The 17661-nt window shown below is 50.5% G+C and overlaps 1 protein-coding gene across 2 annotated transcripts in view; it reads left to right on the forward strand.

Moving 5' to 3' along the window:
• ACAN (aggrecan) overlaps nt 1-17661 on the forward strand; it is a 70384-nt gene that overhangs the window by 49280 nt on the left and 3443 nt on the right. The window contains exons 12-15 of one of the 2 annotated variants that reach the window (XM_064376235.1): nt 1451-5188; nt 6433-6546; nt 13941-14054; nt 17391-17549. In XM_064376235.1, coding sequence (XP_064232305.1) covers nt 1451-5188; nt 6433-6546; nt 13941-14054; nt 17391-17549 — 4125 coding nt within the window. The remainder of the gene's footprint in view (nt 1-1450; nt 5189-6432; nt 6547-13940; nt 14055-17390; nt 17550-17661) is intronic. The other variant, XM_064376236.1, reaches the window with a different exon arrangement.

Below are 17661 nucleotides of genomic sequence, written 5' to 3' on the forward strand. Positions count from 1 at the left end.
AGCGCGGTAGCTCACACCTGTAATCCCAGCACTTTGAGAGGCCAAGGTGGGAGAACCACTTGAGACCAGGAGTTTAAGACCAGCCTGGCCAACCTGGTGAAACCTAGTGTCTACTAAAAATACAAAAATTAGCCAGGTGTGGTGGCATGCACCTGTAGTCCCAGCTACTCAGGAGGCTGAGGCAGGAGAATCACTTGAACCTGGGAGGCAGAAGTTTCAGTGAGCGAAGATGGCACCACCACACTGAGGTCTGGACAACAGAGTGAGACCCTGTCTCCAAAAAAAAAAGAAAGAAAGAAATGTAAATTTATATAAGAGGAAACTGTTATAAGAAATGTAAATTTATTTAAGAGGGAACCGTTATATTATAAATGCAAATGGTCATCCTGGTGTGTTTCATAGATAAATAGATACATACATATATACATACATACATATCAAAATAAAAATAATCTTTTTCTGGGTCCTGTGCAGCTAATTTTTTTTTTTTCTGCATGGCACCACTGCTACCCTTCAGGCCCCACCACTCCCTCTATGATTCTCCTCTCAGCAAGAACAAACTGAACCTGCTCAGTGGACCCAGCACCCTCAGTGCTCAGGGGCTCCATCTGGGAAGTAGGCCCCATGGTACACACAAGGTTAAAATGCAGTGCAGGAAAGACCTAAAGCGAAGGATGTCCTTGATTATTTATAATTGCGGGGTTTCCTTTTTCCTTTTCTCTGTTTTTCAAATTGTCTGTAATAGGGTTCTCAGAATTGGAAAAAGTCACTGTATGTTTACAAACAGCACCACCTTTCTCTCCCTTCCTCAGAGGGATGGCTTAAGATGAACAGTTCTTATATTCAAGCGAGTTCCAGCATCACAGGGAGGGCTTGCTAAAATACAGCGTGCCAGGCTCCTCCCCAGAGTTGCTGAATCAGTGGGGCTAGGGTGAGGTCTAGGAATTTGCTCTTCTATCGCGCTTCCAGAGGATGCTGGCACTGTGAGTCCAAGCTTTGAAAACCATGACACCAGATCAATGAGACGGGAATGTGGAAGTACTTGCAGGATGACCTTGGTGGTCTTTGGCGGTGGCCAGGCCCCCACGTCCGGTGGGTTGGGTGGATGGTGGCCCCGTGTCTCACACAAAGCACAGCCTGTGTAGCCCGTGGTCCTGTGGGCAATTAGGGGAGCTTCCTGGTTCCCTATCTCCCTCCTTCCCTTCTCCCTATCCTCCTTCCTTCCTTTCTCCCTATCCTCCTGCCTTTTTCCCTCCCTCCCTTCTTTCCTCCCTTCCTTCCTTCCTTTGATACTGTACACATTTCCATTAGAAAGCATCTAGACACATCTCTGAGCTCTTGAGAAAAAAATTTTACTGGGGAAAGAATGAAGTTCAGATTCTATGTATGAGCTTAAAATGGGTTAGAGTTAACAAACCCACATCTCATCTTTCTTCCTTCTTTCCTACAGGGATCCTTCCGACTTGGCCTCCCACTGGCGCAGCAACAGAGGAAAGCACAGAAGGCCCTTCTGCAACTGAAGTGCCCTCTGCCTCAGAGGAGCCATCCCCCTCAGAGGAGCCATTCCCCTCGGTTGAACCATTCCCCTCAGTGGGGCCATCCCCTTCGGCGGAGCCATCCCCCTCGGTGGTACCATTCCCCTCAGTGGGGCCATCCCCTTCGGCAGAGCCATCCCCCTCGGTGGTACCATTCCCCTCAGTGGGGCCATCCCCCTCGGTGGAACCATTCCCCTCCCAGGAGCCATCCCCCTCAGAGGAGCCATCAGCCTCAGAAGAGCCGTATACACCTTCACCCCTGGCGCCCAGCTGGACTGAGCTGCCAGGCTCTGGGGAAGAATCTGGGGTCCCTGAAGTCAGTGGTGACTTTATAGGCAGTGGAGATGCTTCAGGACACCTTGACTTCAGTGGGCAGCTGTCAGGGGACAGGGCAAGTGGACTGCCCTCTGGAGACCTTGACTCCAGTGGTCTTACTTCCACAGTGGGCTCAGGCCTGCCTGTGGAAAGTGGACTGGCTTCAGGGGATGGAGAGAGAATTGAATGGTCCAGCACACCTACGGTTGGTGAACTGCCCTCTGGAGGTGAGATCCTAGAGGGCTCTGCCTCTGGAGTTGGGGACCTCAGTGGACTTCCTTCTGGAGAAGTTCTAGAGACTTCTGCCTCTGGAGTAGGAGATCTCAGTGGACTTCCTTCTGGAGAAGTTCTAGAGACTTCTGCCTCTGGAGTAGGAGACCTCAGTGGACTTCCTTCTGGAGAAATTCTAGAGACTTCTGTCTCTGAAGTAGAAGACCTCAGTGGCCTTCCTTCTGGAGAAGTTCTAGAGACTTCTGCCTCTGGAGTAGAAGACCTCAGTGGACTTCCTTCTGGAAGAGAAGGTCTAGAGATTTCTGCCTCTGGAATAGGGGACCTTAGTGGACTTTCTTCTGCAGACGAAGTTCTAGAGACTACTGCCTCTGGAGTAGAGGACATCAGTGGACTTCCTTCTGGAGAAGTTCTAGAGACTACTGCCTCTGGAGTAAGGGACCTTAGTGGGCTTCCTTCTGGAGAAGTTCTAGAGACTTCTACCTCTGGAGTAGGAGACCTCAGTGGACTTCCTTCTGGAGAGATTCTAGAGACTTCTACCTCTGGAGTAGGGGACCTCAGTGGACTTCCTTCTGGAGGAGAAGTTCTAGAGACTTCTGCCTCTGGAGTAGAGGACATCAGTGGGCTTCCTTCTGGAGAAGCTGTAGAGACTTCTGCCTCTGGAGTAGAGGATGTCAGTGAACTTCCTTCAGGAGAAGGTCTAGAGACCTCTGCTTCTGGGGTAGAGGACCTCAGCAGGCTCCCTTCTGGAGAAGAAGTTCTAGAGACTTCTGCCTCTGGAGTAGGGGACCTCAGTGGACTTCCTTCTGGAGGAGAAATTCCAGAGACTTCTGCCTCTGGAGTTGGGGACCTCAGTGGACTTCCTTCTGGAGGAGAAGCTCTAGAGACCTCTGCTTCTGGAGTAGGGACTGACCTCAGTGGACTTCCTTCTGGAAGGGAGGGTCTAGAGACTTCAGCTTCTGGAGCTGAGGACCTCAGTGGGTTGCCTTCTGGAAAAGAAGACTTGGTGGGTTCAGCTTCTGGAGACTTGGACTTGGGTAAACTGCCTTCTGGAACTCTAGGAAGTGGGCAAGCTCCAGAAATAAGTGGCCTTCCCTCTGGATTTAGTGGCGAGTATTCTGGGGTGGACCTTGGAAGTGGCCCATCCTCTGGCCTGCCTGACTTTAGTGGACTTCCATCTGGATTCCCAACTGTCTCCCTAGTGGATTCCACATTGGTAGAAGTGGTCACAGCCTCCACTGGGAGTGAACTGGAAGGGAGGGGAACCATTGGCATCAGTGGTGCAGGAGAAGTATCTGGGCTGCCTTTCAGTGAGCTGGACATTAGTGGGGGAGCTAGTGGACTCCCTTCAGGAACTGAACTCAGTGGCCAAGCATCTGGGTCTCCTGACGTCAGTGGGGAAACATCTGGACTCTTTGGTGTCAGTGGACAGCCCTCGGGGTTTCCTGACATCAGTGGGGGAACATCTGGGGTTTTTGAGGTTAGTGGGCAGCCATCAGGGTTTCCTGACACCAGTGCAGAAACATCTGGAGTGACTGAGCTTAGCGGGGTGTCCTCTGGACAACCAGGTGTTAGTGGAGAAGCATCTGGAGTTCTTTATGGCACTAGTCAACCATTTGGCATAACCGACCTGAGTGGAGAAACATCTGGGGTCCCTGATCTCAGCGGGCAGCCTTCAGGGTTGCCAGAGCTCAGTGGGGCAACATCAGGAATCCCTGGACTGTTTTTTGGTGCCACGAGTGGCAGCGGTGAATCTTCTGGCATTACATTTGTGGACACCAGTTTGGTCGAAGTGACCCCTACAACATTTAAAGAAGAAGAAGGCTTGGGGTCTGTGGAGCTCAGTGGCCTCCCTTCTGGAGAGGGAGATCTGTCAGGCAAATCTGGGGTAGTGGATGTCAGTGGACAGTTTTCTGGAACAGTCGATTCCAGTGGGTTTACATCCCAGACTCCAGAATTTAGTGGCCTACCAAGTGGCATAGCTGAGGTCAGTGGAGAACCCTCCGGAGCTGAGAGTGGGAGCAGCCTGCCCTCGGGAGTGTATTCTGGCAGTGGACTTCCATCTGGTTTCCCCACTGTCTCTCTTGTAGATAGAACTTTGGTGGAATCTGTAACCCAGTCTCCAACAGCCCAAGAAGCAGGAGAAGGGCCTTCTGGCATCATAGAACTCAGTGGTGCCCATTCTGGAGCACCAGACCTGTCTGGGGACCATTCTGGATTTCTGGACCTAAGTGGGCTGCAGTCTGGGCTGGTAGAGCCCAGTGGAGAGCCACCAAGTACTCCGTATTTTAGTGGGGATTTTGCCAGCACCACTGATGTAAGTGGAGAATCCTCTGTAGCCATGAGCACCAGTGGAGAGGCTTTGGGACTTCCAGAAGTTACTTTAATCACTTCTGAGTTCGTGGAGGGTGTTACTGAACCAACAGTTTCTCAGGAACTTGGCCAGGGGCCCCCTGTGGCACACACACCCCAGCTTTTTGAGTCCAGTGGAGAAGCCTCTGCAGCTGGGGACATTAGTGGAGTTACCCCAGTGCTCTCTGGGTCTGGAGTAGAAGTGTCATCTGTTCCAGAATCTAGCAGTGAGACATCCGCCTATCCTGAGGCTGGGGTTGAGGCATCTGCTCCCCGTGAGGCCAGTGGAGAAGCTTCTGGGTCCCCTGGTCTGAGTGAAACCACCTCTGCATTCCACGAAGCTGACCTCGAGAGATCCTCTGGCCTAGGAGTGAGCGGCAGCACTTCCACTTTTCAAGAAGGTGAGGGGTCAACTGCCCCAGAAGTGAGTGGCGAATCCACCACCACTGATGACCTAGGGACGGAGGCATCAGTCTTGCCTTCGGCCACTCCCATGGCTTCTGGAGACAGGACTGAAATCAGCGGAGACCTGTCTGGTCACACCTCGGGGCTGGGTGTTGTCATTAGCACCAGCCTCCCAGAGTCTGAGTGGACCCAGCAGACCCAGCGCCCTGCAGAGGCACATCTAGAAATTGAGTCCTCAAGCCTCCTATACTCAGGAGAAGAGACTCAAACAGCTGAAACAGCCACCTCCCCAACAGATGCTTCCATCCCAGCTTCTCCAGAATGGACAAGTGAATCGGAGTCAACTGTTGCAGGTATCGTTGGGATTTTTTTTTCCCCTTTAAATGTGCTTGGGTAGTTCAGACTGTAGGCTACTGTAGCGTAGAAGGAGGCAGCATAGCTTTAAGGTTCTAAGAACAGCTCCACCATAGGTTAGCTTTGCAGCCTCAGGCAAGAGTCTTCACCTCTCTGAGCCTCATCTGTAACATAAGAGTAGAATAATACTATACCAGAGACGATTAAGCAGAGTATAAACATAGATAAAGCGAGCACTTAGCATCATACTGTGCACACTATGAAGATTAGTGATGTTATCATTACAGCAGCGTTACAATCCATGAGTTTTCACATTGAATTCAACTATCTGTACTTGGCACAGGGAGAGAAGGATGACTGTTTAGATAGTGCTAGAAATTCTGCTCATGCACCCTACCCTGGAGTGAGTGTGAGATGAGAGAGTAATTCTGTTAACTTCTGACCATCCATGAAGAAAAAAAAAAGAGAGAGAGAGAGAGTAAATCTGATGGTGTTTATTTCTGACTATTTATTTTGTTCAGGGTAAAACCTACACAGTTTGGCTGGGCGCGGTGGCTCACGCCTGCGATCCCAGCACTTTGGGAGGCCGAGGTGGGTGGATCATGAGGTTGGGAGATTGAGACCATCCTGGCCAACATGGTGAAACCCCGTCTCTACTAAAATACGAAAAAATTAGCTGGACAGCAGCGTGTCTGTAGTCCCAGCTACTCAGGAGGCTGAGGCAGGGGAATCACTTGAACCCGGGAGTCAGAGGTTGCAGTGAGCTGAGATCCATGCCACTGCACTCCAGCCTGGTGACAAAGCAAGACTCCGTCTCAAAAACAAAACAAAACAAAAACCTGCACGATTGAAGAAACTGTGAATTGACATTTTGGCTATCTGGCTTTAGAGTCTGCATCCCCAACCCCATCCCTGTACAAAGCGGTTCCTGTACTATCATGCTTGTCTCACCATGACATAGCCCTAAGCACCGGGCAGTGGGTACTGGTAGCTGATTTTCCTTTGTTTTCTGATCTGGGATCCTTTGTACCTTCCTTTGTGCTGAGAGAGCTTTCACAGCTGGAGAGCTCCCTCTGATGCTGTGGGTCAGGTGCCCAGGAGGGACAGAGGACCCAGAAAAGTGCTGACCCAAAGCCAGCCTCGTGGACTTCAGGGACCTCATGCCCCAACTTTGAGGTCTTGGAGGCTATGGTAGCCAGGTGACCGTGTTCTTGATGCTCAACCTCTCTCCTGGGGGTTGCAGCCCCCGCCAGATCCTGTGCGGAGGAACCCTGTGGCCCTGGGACCTGCAAGGAGACAGAAGGACACATCATATGCCTGTGCCCCCCTGGCTACACTGGCGAGCACTGCAACATAGGTAAGGCTCTCACTGGCTGTGGGGAGTTAGGGTGGAGGTGCTGGACAGATTCCTTCATGCCCCAAAGGGCCCCCAGGCGGGAGGAGGTTGTAACAAGGTCCACAGAGGCTCAGGCTTCTCAGGCTGGGAAGGAGCTGCACGATGACATGTCAGGGGCAGAAGCCACAGGACAGACATGGCTCATCTTTCTTGAATGTTTAGGTTTAGGAGAAAAGAGTCAAGTAATTAAGCTGGTAAGTATTTTTATATCAAGCCAATGACTATTGTATGAGTAGAATGAAACGTGTGCTTGAATTTTGGAGACAAAACTTGAGACTTCAAAGACATATTGAGCGTGGGGTGAGTATTAAATATAGCGGGTCACACCTCACCGCTCCTGGCGAGGAGTCTCTAAGTGAGGCTGCCTTGCATCACGCAGAGTGAATCCCACCAAGTTGCTTCCATGCTTGGGTGTGGGTGGGGTTTGGATCCCCTTCCTGCTCTGAAGGAGATGACATAGACAGCGTTAGTCACCCAGCACACGGATCCATGGCTGTAGGGCAGCTGTGACTCAGCAGTGCGCCTGCCCAGGCACCCACCATGAGCCTATTTGTCCTTAGCCATGGGTGAAGCATGTGGGATGGGTTGAGAGCCTGGGGACCCTTTGATCTGAGGTGGACCCCAGAAGGAGATGGTTAGAATCTACCTGTTGTTCCAAAGACACACGGAAGGCCTGTGGCCATAAGGATATCTCATCTAATTAACATCACCACCCTGGAGGAAAGAAATGCCCAGTTACCACCAAGCTCGTGTTCTTTAGTTAGTTCTCCCACTGCCCCAGTGCCCTTATCCCTCGCCTCCCTCCTAAGTCAAGAATCAGAGACCTAGGGTCTTTCATAAAAGGGGCCACTCCTAGGACATGTTCAAAAATGAAAAAATGAATCCTGGAGAAAGAACAACCACTTCCAGGTAAACCACACTGGGCAATTATCCTTCAATAACCTTTACATCAAAGACAGAGAAGAATTCTGTGTTCATATATATTAATATATATGCAAATTAATGCATGATTATATGTTGTTATATATCATATAATATAAACATGCTATAAACTTGGTACTTATGCAGTAACAATGTATATATATATATAAACAGGCATTTGGGTAAACATTCATTCACTCTTTCCCCAATGCATAGACTCCAAGGACAGACAGGGTGGGATATCCTGGAAAGGTCCCGGGCTTACTGCAGAAGGGGACAGCATTTCCACTGGGCCATAGTGACCCAGGGGTCAATAGCTTCACCCCACCATCACTCACCCCGATGGGTGACTCTACTCTTAGCAAATCCTTCTCAATATGGTACTTGAGGCAAAAATCTGACACCAGCATCGGAAGTCAAAGCAAGGCTCATGTTCTTGGCAGCCCTGAAATTAGAAGTAAATGGCAGTGGGCTCTAACCATTCTGCTGTAAGGACAGCCTTTCTGTGATCATGTATATTTCCAAAGGGCTTTTGTTCCCACGATTTCTCCCCAGATGGCTCTGTAATCAGTTTGGTAACTATCTCCATTTGACACTGGAACACAGAGGAGTTAAGTAATTTGCCTAACTCTGAGTAAGTGGATCTAATCAAGAATAAAGGTCTTAATTCACTTGTTTGACACACTCGGCTAAATAAGAAACTCCCTCTTGAACATAACAACCAGTTGCTGGTCTCAAAAAACTGAAGCTGGACTGCCGGGGAGCCAGAGTGGAGAGGAGCCGAGGAAGCCAGGGTGGTCAGATTCAAGACTTACAGCCCATCCTTCATTTCCCTCATTTATAAACAGGGATCAGTGGTCATGGTTCTCAGCTTTGAAAAATTACGATGCCTGAGATCTACACCCACAGATGGTGATTGAAGTGGTTCTGTGGCCTTGGCATTGGGGTTTTGTAAACTCCCAGGTGACTCCCATGTGCAGCTAGGGCTGAGAACCACTGCTGAGAGGGTTGAGATCACCCATGTACAGCATCTGGTCAGAAGAGACATTTAATAAAAATTGCTTCACTTTCCCCATCTCTCACTCTACTGGCTGAGAGAAGTTTTAGCATCTCCAAAGAGTGAGTGAGTGATAGGGATTAGCCCAGCACAAAACCTGGGTCTCTTTTCCCATGATTGTACCCTGGAGTCCCAGGTCACTCCTGTTCAATTTAGCTCGAGGTTCAAGTGCTTCCAGAAAGACTGCAGATAGCGGCTGGTCTCCAGGGCTGACCCACCATTGTCTTGCACCAGAACCAGGAACCACATGTTGTTAAAAAGACCATGGATCAGTATTCTCAAGGGCCATAGGGAGCAAAATGCAGCATGATTCCCACAGTAATATTTGAATCCTCAGGGAAAACTTCCACCTGGTAAAGGGGGTCAGAAGCTGTATTTAGTCATTTAAAAAAAAATGACAATTACTGTCATCTTGTGTAGTCAGTCTTCCGTAAATAAGTTCTTGATAAGTTATTATAAGTTATCGATAACTTATCAATCAGTTAACTTACTTCAAAATTAAGATCTACATTGAATGTCATGGCTCACACCTGTAATCTCAGCACTTTGAAAGGCTGAAGTGGGCGGATCACTTGAGCTCAGGAGTTCAAGACCAGCCTGGGCAACATAGTGAAACCCCATCGCTGTTAAAAAAAAAAAAAAAGTCAAGATATGTTTAATGAATACTCAGATTCTTTAGCAATTAAAAGCAGGTGACAGTGGGAGCTAACCATTCTCCTGTAGGGACAGCCTTTCTGTGATCCTGTACTGACCCACTTCAAAAGCAGCAGCGTCTTTGCCCACTGCCATTACTGATAGCACCCACGGGAATTAGGCTTCAGACTCTGAGGTTTCTATCCTTGCTGCAGCTTAGAATCACCTGGGGTGCTTTCAAAAAGCATCATGCCTGGGCCCCACTCTGAGTCTGATCCAGTTGGTCTAAAGAAGAACTTCAGCACTGGTATTTTTTAAAAAATCTTTAAATAAGAATATTTTAAAAACTATTCCAGTAATTCTAATGTGCCAGCCAAGGTTGAAAAATACCATTCTAATCAGATCTCACATCCAATTTCCAGTCATCACTGGTGCTATGTGGACTTCTCTTATCTCCTCTGTTAGGCAGGCATGACCTTAAACTCAATCAGTCTCCTTCCTATCTTACTGCTGTTTTTCACTTTATGGGTTCGAAGCTCTGATCTATGACCTTACACTCTCTCTTTCTCTAGGAGAGATGTTTGAATGTCAGGGAAACCTCTATCCCTGGGAAAGAAATGTTTTCAAAGCAAATGAAAATGCAGGGTTGCAAGTGAAAATACGAAGTATACCTTCTTGATTTAACCAAAAAGTTTCCGGGTAGATTTTAACAGGCAACTAATTGATTTAAGAAACAGAATATTTTGGTGCACACCTGTAATTCCAGAACTTTGGGAGGCCGAGGCAGGAGGATCACTTGAGCCCAGGAGTTCAAGACCAGGCTGGGCAACACAGTGGGATCCATCGCTACCAAATTTTTTAAAAAAAATTAGCTGGCCATGGTGGCGAATGCTTGTAGACCCAGCTACTTGGGAAGCTAAGGTGGGAGGTTCACTTGAACCCAGGAAGTCAAGACTGTAGTGAGCTATGGTTGTGCCACTGTACTCCAGCCTGGGTGACAGAATGAGACCCTATCTCAAAAAAAAAAAAAGAAGCAGCAGCAAGATATTAAAGTTACATTCAAGATCAACCTTTAAAATACAAAAGATTTGAAATGGTACAAATAATGACAACATACTTTTTAATTCAATTATTTTATCTTAAAAGCAAATTAGGGCTGGTAAATACGCTTTTTATAATCCTTCTCTCATTTGTGTAACAGGCTGAACCAGAAAGTCAGTGTATCTGCTCAGGTCTGTTCATCTTGTTTGATCCCAGGTCTTTGCAGCATGCACAGCATCCACTGAGTTGAGAAATTTTCTCTGTATTTCTTAAGAGGTTTCCCCAATCCTTGCCCAGGAAAGTTATGTCCAGCATCACCACATACAGCTGCACAAGTGAGCACCGGACAACTTGAGGAGTTCTATTCATATTGTAGTCTTTATGAGTGGCAACCCTTTTAATCAAGTATCATTTGAGTAAAAGCACCTGCATACCTCTTCATTCAGCATTTTTTTATAAGCAAATAAGCTGTCATTCACTTGGAGGTCCTGGGCTCTGACCTAGGCAAAAGTTGGACAAGATCTATTCAAGGAAGAGGCCTGAGGTCTCCAATTCAGACAACCACGTGATGATTTGCAAGTATCTCTACTCCCCTAGCCTTTACCAGGGGCTCGCAGTTATTTTCCCTCCCAAGTTAGAGATATTGCTGAAGGGCCTTGTTCAGGAACAAACCAGCCCTTTTGGTTATAGTAGTAGGAAGAGGACCCTGAGAGTCCTGATGCTCCCCAGAGTCTCTGCTCAGTGATGATGGGTGAGGCCTGGGTGGCTGTAGCAGCAATAGTGAGGAGGTGCTGGGAGTCCAGGACTCCAGTGTCTCTCCCCCTCCACGTGGGGCAGAGGCCCAACTTCCAGTCTCATTTCCTGACTCCTCCATCTCTTCCATTCTGTCTCCCCAACACCCAGGTTGGGCAATCCAATTCACTTATTTTCTTTTTGTTCTCTCTTTCTTTCTTTTACTGTTTCTTTTCTACATTTCAAACATGTTAAAGAATTCACGTGTTTTCTCAGCTATAAATGGCGTAGTGATGTCTTGCCACCTGGCCATTGGAAGGATAACGTGTGTGTGAGTCAGCACTTGGCTCACAGGAGGGTCTTGACAGTTATTGGTTTCCTCCCTTTCCTCTCTTTCTCTATGAAGCCTGCCCATTGCCCAAAGCCCTTCCCTCCCTTCATTGGCAAGCTCCTTATCCGGATCCCTCACTCTTGCATTCACAGCAGGGCCCAGCCCAACTCCTCTATCAGTTCCAGAAGCCATGAATTGTCCTAATTGCCCTTCTCAGAAAGAGGTGGGCCATGCAGGGCCAGAATGGCTCTTCCAGCCAGAGCAAGAGGAGATGAGTCACCATAGGCCAAAAGAGCTAATAAGAAAGCCCCACACGGACACCTGGCCTTCTGCCCACTGCTGAAGATGCTGACTCAGCCTCTCCAAACAGCCCCGACGGCAACCACAGGTTTTCTGGTTTTCAGGATTGTGGCCCTTCTTTCCCTCCTGATCTGTAAATTCAGGGCCCTGAAAAAAAAGCTTCCAAGCCCTGGAATTGGTTCCTTCAGTCCCCACAGCCTTCTCAGATTTCATGCCCTGGCCAAACACAGAAAGAAAGCAACACTACCCCAACTCCCGCTGTGGCAGCCTGGGAGCAGGTTTTGTGAGATCAGTCTCTGGGACAACTGGATGCCCCCCGGCCTGACCTCCACTGGGGCCTCTTTCCTTTCCCGCCCTTTCTCGCATGGGCAGCCAGAGGCCCCAGGGTTGATGTTTAGCTCTTCTCCCCAGAGGCCACTCCTGTTCCCTGCTCTGTACAACTGCTTTAGCACCTACATTTGCTTAATTCCCCTTGCCCAGTGCTTCCCGTCTCCCATAATGATGCTAATGGACAAAAGAGAACGTGCAGGAGAGCTGCCCCCAGCTTCCGCCCCGCCGACTGGCCTGACCTATTGCTGCTACTGCTGCTGCTGGGAATCCTGGGGCATGCTGGGAGTCAGTCCAAGTGCATGATGGGATTTCAGTCTGTTTCTCCATGCATTTTGGGTTTGCTTGGAACAGTTCCAAATTGGAACTGTTGGTTTTAGTCCATGGCGTGCGCTCCCTGAGATGAAGTTAAAGAACGTCGTTGCCCGACAACTGGAGAGCAGGTGCCTCACAGGGTGAGCAAGATGCCTGAAAGCTGAGGATTTTCAGGCCACCTGTTGCACAAATCCAGCTGTGGCCTAGAAGATGTCTGCTATGCACCCTATGCACTGGCGTAAGGACTCAGAGGAAAATGCCTTTACCATCTCATCAGAGGGTTGGCTTTAAGGTCGGGTCTGCTCTTACAGGAGGCAAGAACTAAGTCCTGGCACATGTGTAGGACTCTGAGATCCTATTCCCACCACAGGGCTTTGCTGCCCTGCAGAGCCTACTTGCGGACACATCGTTGGATCTGGAGGGTTGTGTGGACACGCCTGCACATACTGAGGCTTAGTATCTTCAAACCACATGTCATGGTGCCCCATAGCCAGTGGAACCCACTCACCGCAGAATTTTACTGATCTCCTAGCAAGAGAAGCTTCATAATCCATTTTTCATGTTCCCAGGCAAAGAAATCAAGTGAGGAGAAAAAAACAGCAGAAACGTTTGAAGTACAAATACAAAGAAAGCAGAAGAGATCCCCCAGGACTTCTGGTCTCTCAGCAAGATGCAGAAAAACCAGATGGGGAGATTCAGTTCTCACCTTGGCTAATTCATGAAAATTTGAGGCAATGGCCCATGACTTGCCAATTCAAGTACCACAAAGAAGTGTGATCAGAAAGGATATCTCAGGACCAGAAGAACAGAAGGGAAGAAGAGCCTATCTGAAAAGAGGCAGAGGATGGGGATCTATATCCCAGGCTTGTGCCAGTGCTGTTGGGTGGCCACTTGCTAAGCACCTCTGTAGCTCCAAACACTTGTCTCCCACTGGCCAGGATGGAATCCCTCTAGAAATTGGGTCTCCCTGGAGATAGCCACCTTCTGGGGCCTTAAGCTGAAAGGAGATTATATGGGGAAATGTTGGACAGGGTTTCCATCCCTCTCCCAAGAGAAAGATGCAGGCTTCATTTTTATAAAATATTCTAAAATCTGATTTACCGAAGACAAAGAAGGGGTCTGCAGCCCAAGAAGTTGATGGGTCTCATGCAAACATTCCATGCTGCCATTTTCATCTGGATCTACACTCTCAGACCACTTCGAGGTCATTCATTCTAGCCCCACACAGCCTTGCCCTTGCCCTCTTTCTCTGGGTCATAACTACAAAGGAAGCCAGAAGAAGAAAGACTGTTAACCAAGCTTCAAGAACTTGACTTCAGTTTTCTTCAGTTCAGAATCCATGGTTTTTTGAAATATTCAAAGAGGAGGCATCTTGGGAGAATGCTATGCTCTCTGTCACAAAAGGCATTTGGCTTTAGACATATTAGCTCTCTCCAACCCACTGGGGAATCTGGCTCCAATGCTCCAAGTTTACAAATCAAGAATCACACACGCCCAAGAAAACCCTTGTCTGGATCTTTGCTTCAGCACTCCAAGATGGTGGCAGCAGCAGCAGCAGCAACAGTTCTTAGGAAAACCAGCCAGTTCCCTCCCAGGGCTCTGCAGAGCAGCAGGACTGGCCACTCAGAAGGAGGCCACAGGGCTTGTGAAGCTGGAGTCGCCGGCAGGAGTCCTAATGTGGCCCTTGGTTTCTTGCAGACATTGATGAGTGCCTCCCAAGCCCTTGTCTGAATGGAGCCACCTGCCTGGATGCCATCGACTCTTTCACATGCTTATGCCTTCCCAGCTACGGAGGGGACCTATGTGAGATCGGTACGGCCGTCTCGGCTTCAGCTAATGTTACTAACCACTGCACCACCCCCGACTCCTCCCTCACCTTTCCCTCCTAATCACAGGCTCCAGGCCCTGGCTGGGGCCCCCGAGGTCCATCTGGACAGCCATTTCAGGGGCCACACTGATTCCCATTCTTCTTCTTGCTCTTCTCCTTGAAAACCCTTTTCTGGAGCACTGGCTGATCCGACGTTCTCCAGGGCTTCCAGACCTACTGATGCCACCACCGAGGTTGGTGTATGGTTCAGACTAAGAGGACGGGGCCGATTTGGAGCACTTGTCTGGAAGGAAGCTATGGGGTGGGAGTCATTGGTTTTCATTCCAGATGACAGCCACAGATCTTCTCTGTGTGGTCACGGGCATGGGACCTTTGCAGATCCTCCATGGCCCTGGGAGCCATTGTGCCACACTGGCCAAGCTGCCTTTCTCTTGTCCTGGGGCGAGAGCCGTGGTTGGTCTGCCCGAGATGTCCTGTGTCACCAGCATGCTCAAGTCATGCATGAGCAAGGACTGCTGCATGTCACCTTCCTCTCATCACTCTTGTGACAGCTGCCATGGCAATGCCATGCCAGCCTATGCTTCTTTTCTCCCTCTCTTGTGCAAGGCGAAGAGAGCAGAACTGTTACAAGGGGAAGGAGCTGAGTTTCCTGTCTTGAGCCTTGCCGACCTCTCCATTTCTGCACCTAGGCAGGGCCACCAGTTCTGCCAAAAGGAGCTGTGCGCCAGGAACCCTCCCAGGGCCGGACTGAAGCCTCGGCTGTCTCACCTTTGGTGCTTCCTACCTCCCCACCAGCCTCCTGGTTCTCGGGAGTTTCTCGACTCAGAAAAGGGGAGATGGGACCTTTGGATGCTTGTCACAATGGCCCAGACAGAACTGGAAGTGTGCAGGGGCTTAAAACCCTTTTCAATGAACTCTCAAGTTGGATACCCAGAAACTTCCAGAAAGCAGCTGAAACTCCTGGAAGTCTCCCTTTGGTCCTAAGCAGTGTGGGGAGGTAGTTTTGGGTTGCATATTCCTTTGAGGCTCTGCCAAGGTTATAGACTGGTAGAGGAGCTTCTGGAAAAAAAAAAAAAAAGCCTGGACATTACTACTCCTTTGCAGCCTCCTACCCTCCATCCTCACCCCAACACCCCAAGAAATTGGTATATGGGGTCTTTGCTGGGGTGGAAGCAGAGACTACAAGGGTTTTCTCCCCAGGATGCTAAAACATTTGCCACAGGGTAGGAGAGTCTGGGGCTTCCATGCCGACAACAGCTGTTTGCTTCCAGACTGGAAGAGTGGGCTCTGCTGGAAAGGAGGCAGGGCCCTCCTAGGGCTCTGTACGCTGATGGAGCAGAGAGATGGTGCCAGAGCCACCCAGCTCAGCCCTGGGCCTGGGCGCCCAGCTAAGCAGGGCTGCATCTCCTCTCCCATTCCAATCCCGAGTCCTCTGCACTCCACGGTGCCTCCTGCCTCGGCTCTGTCCTGCTGCCTCTTCCAGCCTCCCTGGAATTGTTTCTGTTTCCTAAGAACTTCCGCCTGCACAGCTCTGCCCTCCCATGCCCACCTCCCAGAGAAGCTGCACCCTCCAGCTCTGCCTGCCCAGCGCAGCCCTCAGCCACCGAAGGGGCCAAAAACTGACCCCCCAAGTCAACCCTAAGATGATATCTCTGGGCTCTTCAGAGTGCTGAGCTACCTCCGAGGCCTCTCCCCTCTTTCCAGACTGCGGCCTCACCACCTGGGGAAGGCATTTGTAACAGAGGGACCAGAGGCCTCTTCCACAGCGCCTCCTACAGCTCTGCTCTCTCTCCTCCGGCTGCTGACCTCCCCCTCTGCTCTCCCTCCACTGTCCCCAACTGTCTCTCCTCCACTTGACCAAGTACTGGCCCTTCAGCCTAAGACTCCTTCCCCTCGGGTCCTGGTCCTTCCATTCTGGGACAGCCAGACTGTGGTGGCACCCAATCAGGGAGGCCGCCATGTAGCTTGAGGGGTTTGTGGTCCTCCACCTGGGAGGCCCCAGGGGAAGAAGGGAGAGGGGGGCTTGGAATTCACTGTGTCCCACGCTGTGCTGGCAGATGTTTAACAACCGGCTCTCACAGGGGAAAAGGGAGCCCTGGTCATAGCATCTGCCAATCCTGAGGTGTAAATGCTTCCACCAGGGCCAGTTTAAAGCTATCAGCATGATGTCACTGACGCACAGTTGGGAGGAGACTGAGAATGAGCACTCTCAAAGCTGAGTGAGCCTGCTCAGCGTGGCTCTCCCTGTCCCCTAACCTGTCCAAGAACTCCAAGCCAGCCACTTCTCCAGATTGAGAATCCATTACAAATTTAGGTTTGTGAGGAGAGATGCTCCTCCCCCTTCCCATTCACCCCCAAAATAAAATAAAAAGCCAGGGCCCCTGGATCCCAGACCCCCAGTGGGTTATCTGAACCCCCAAGAGGCAGGCACAGTGTGCTCAACTAAAGCCATCTCTGATCAATGGCCTTAGAGCGCTGAGTCTTCTCTGGACCCTAAGCCGACTTATTTCTGCTGCTCTGTCCCCACCCGAGGTTCTGCAGAAAGGAAGCTGCCAGCTCTGCTCCGTGCCCCAGCGCTGCCAGCTCCCACTGCCCCCAGACATTTTCCACAGCTCCTCTTCCCCACTCCCCCTCTCCCTGAAGCCCCTCAGAGACTCAGAACCAAGTTTTGCCTTAAATCTCAAGACCTCCCATCTTCCCACCTCTTTTTTATTTTTTTTGAGACGGAGTTTCGCTCTTCTTACCCAGGCTGGAGTGCAATGGCGCGATCTCGGCTCACCGCAACCTCCGCCTCCTGGGTTCAGGCAATTCTCCTGCCTCAGCCTCCTGAGTAGCTGGGATTACAGGCGCACGCCACCATGCCCAGCTAATTTGTTGTATTAGTAGAGACGGAGTTTCACCATGTTGACCAGGATGGTCTCGATTTCTTGACCTCGTGATCCACCCACCTCGGCCTCCCAAAGTGCTGGGATTACAGGCTTGAGCCACCGCGCCCGGCCCCTTCCCACCTCTTTTTACCTGGCCTGCTGACATCTACTGGCCCACCAGAGCAGGCATCCTTAGAGAGGGTGAGGGGGGAGGGCGTGGCATCAGGGAACGAAAGGGCCCCTGGCATTTTCCAGAGTGGAAGCATGTGCAGAGGCTCCCAGGGGCCAGACCGGTTCCCAACTGGAAGCTCCCCCAGCTGGGCCTCTCCCTTCCCTTGAGGGCACAGCATTGAAGGTGGGGTGAATGCAGGAACCCATGCCATAAGACGGGCAGCATTCGCCATCCCCTGGTGGCCTCTGCCCCTCCCTTCAAGCCCCTGACCTGTGTTGCAGACCAGGAGGTATGTGAGGAGGGCTGGACCAAGTACCAGAGCCACTGTTACCGCCACTTTCCGGACCGCGAGACCTGGGTGGATGCGGAGCGCCGGTGTCGGGAGCAGCAGTCACACCTGAGCAGCATTGTCACGCCCGAGGAGCAGGACTTTGTCAACAGTGAGTGCAGTGGGGCCTCTGAGGCCCGAGAGAAGAGTGGCGGTGCAGGCAAAAGGCCTCACCTTTCAGAAGGCAGCAGACTTGGGCCTAGTGAGACTGCAGGACAGGGACC

Source organism: Aotus nancymaae, unplaced genomic scaffold (assembly GCF_030222135.1).
Source record: "Aotus nancymaae isolate 86718 unplaced genomic scaffold, 86718_ANA_hifiasm-v0.15.2.pri h1tg000014l, whole genome shotgun sequence".
Lineage (NCBI taxonomy): Eukaryota > Metazoa > Chordata > Mammalia > Primates > Aotidae > Aotus > Aotus nancymaae.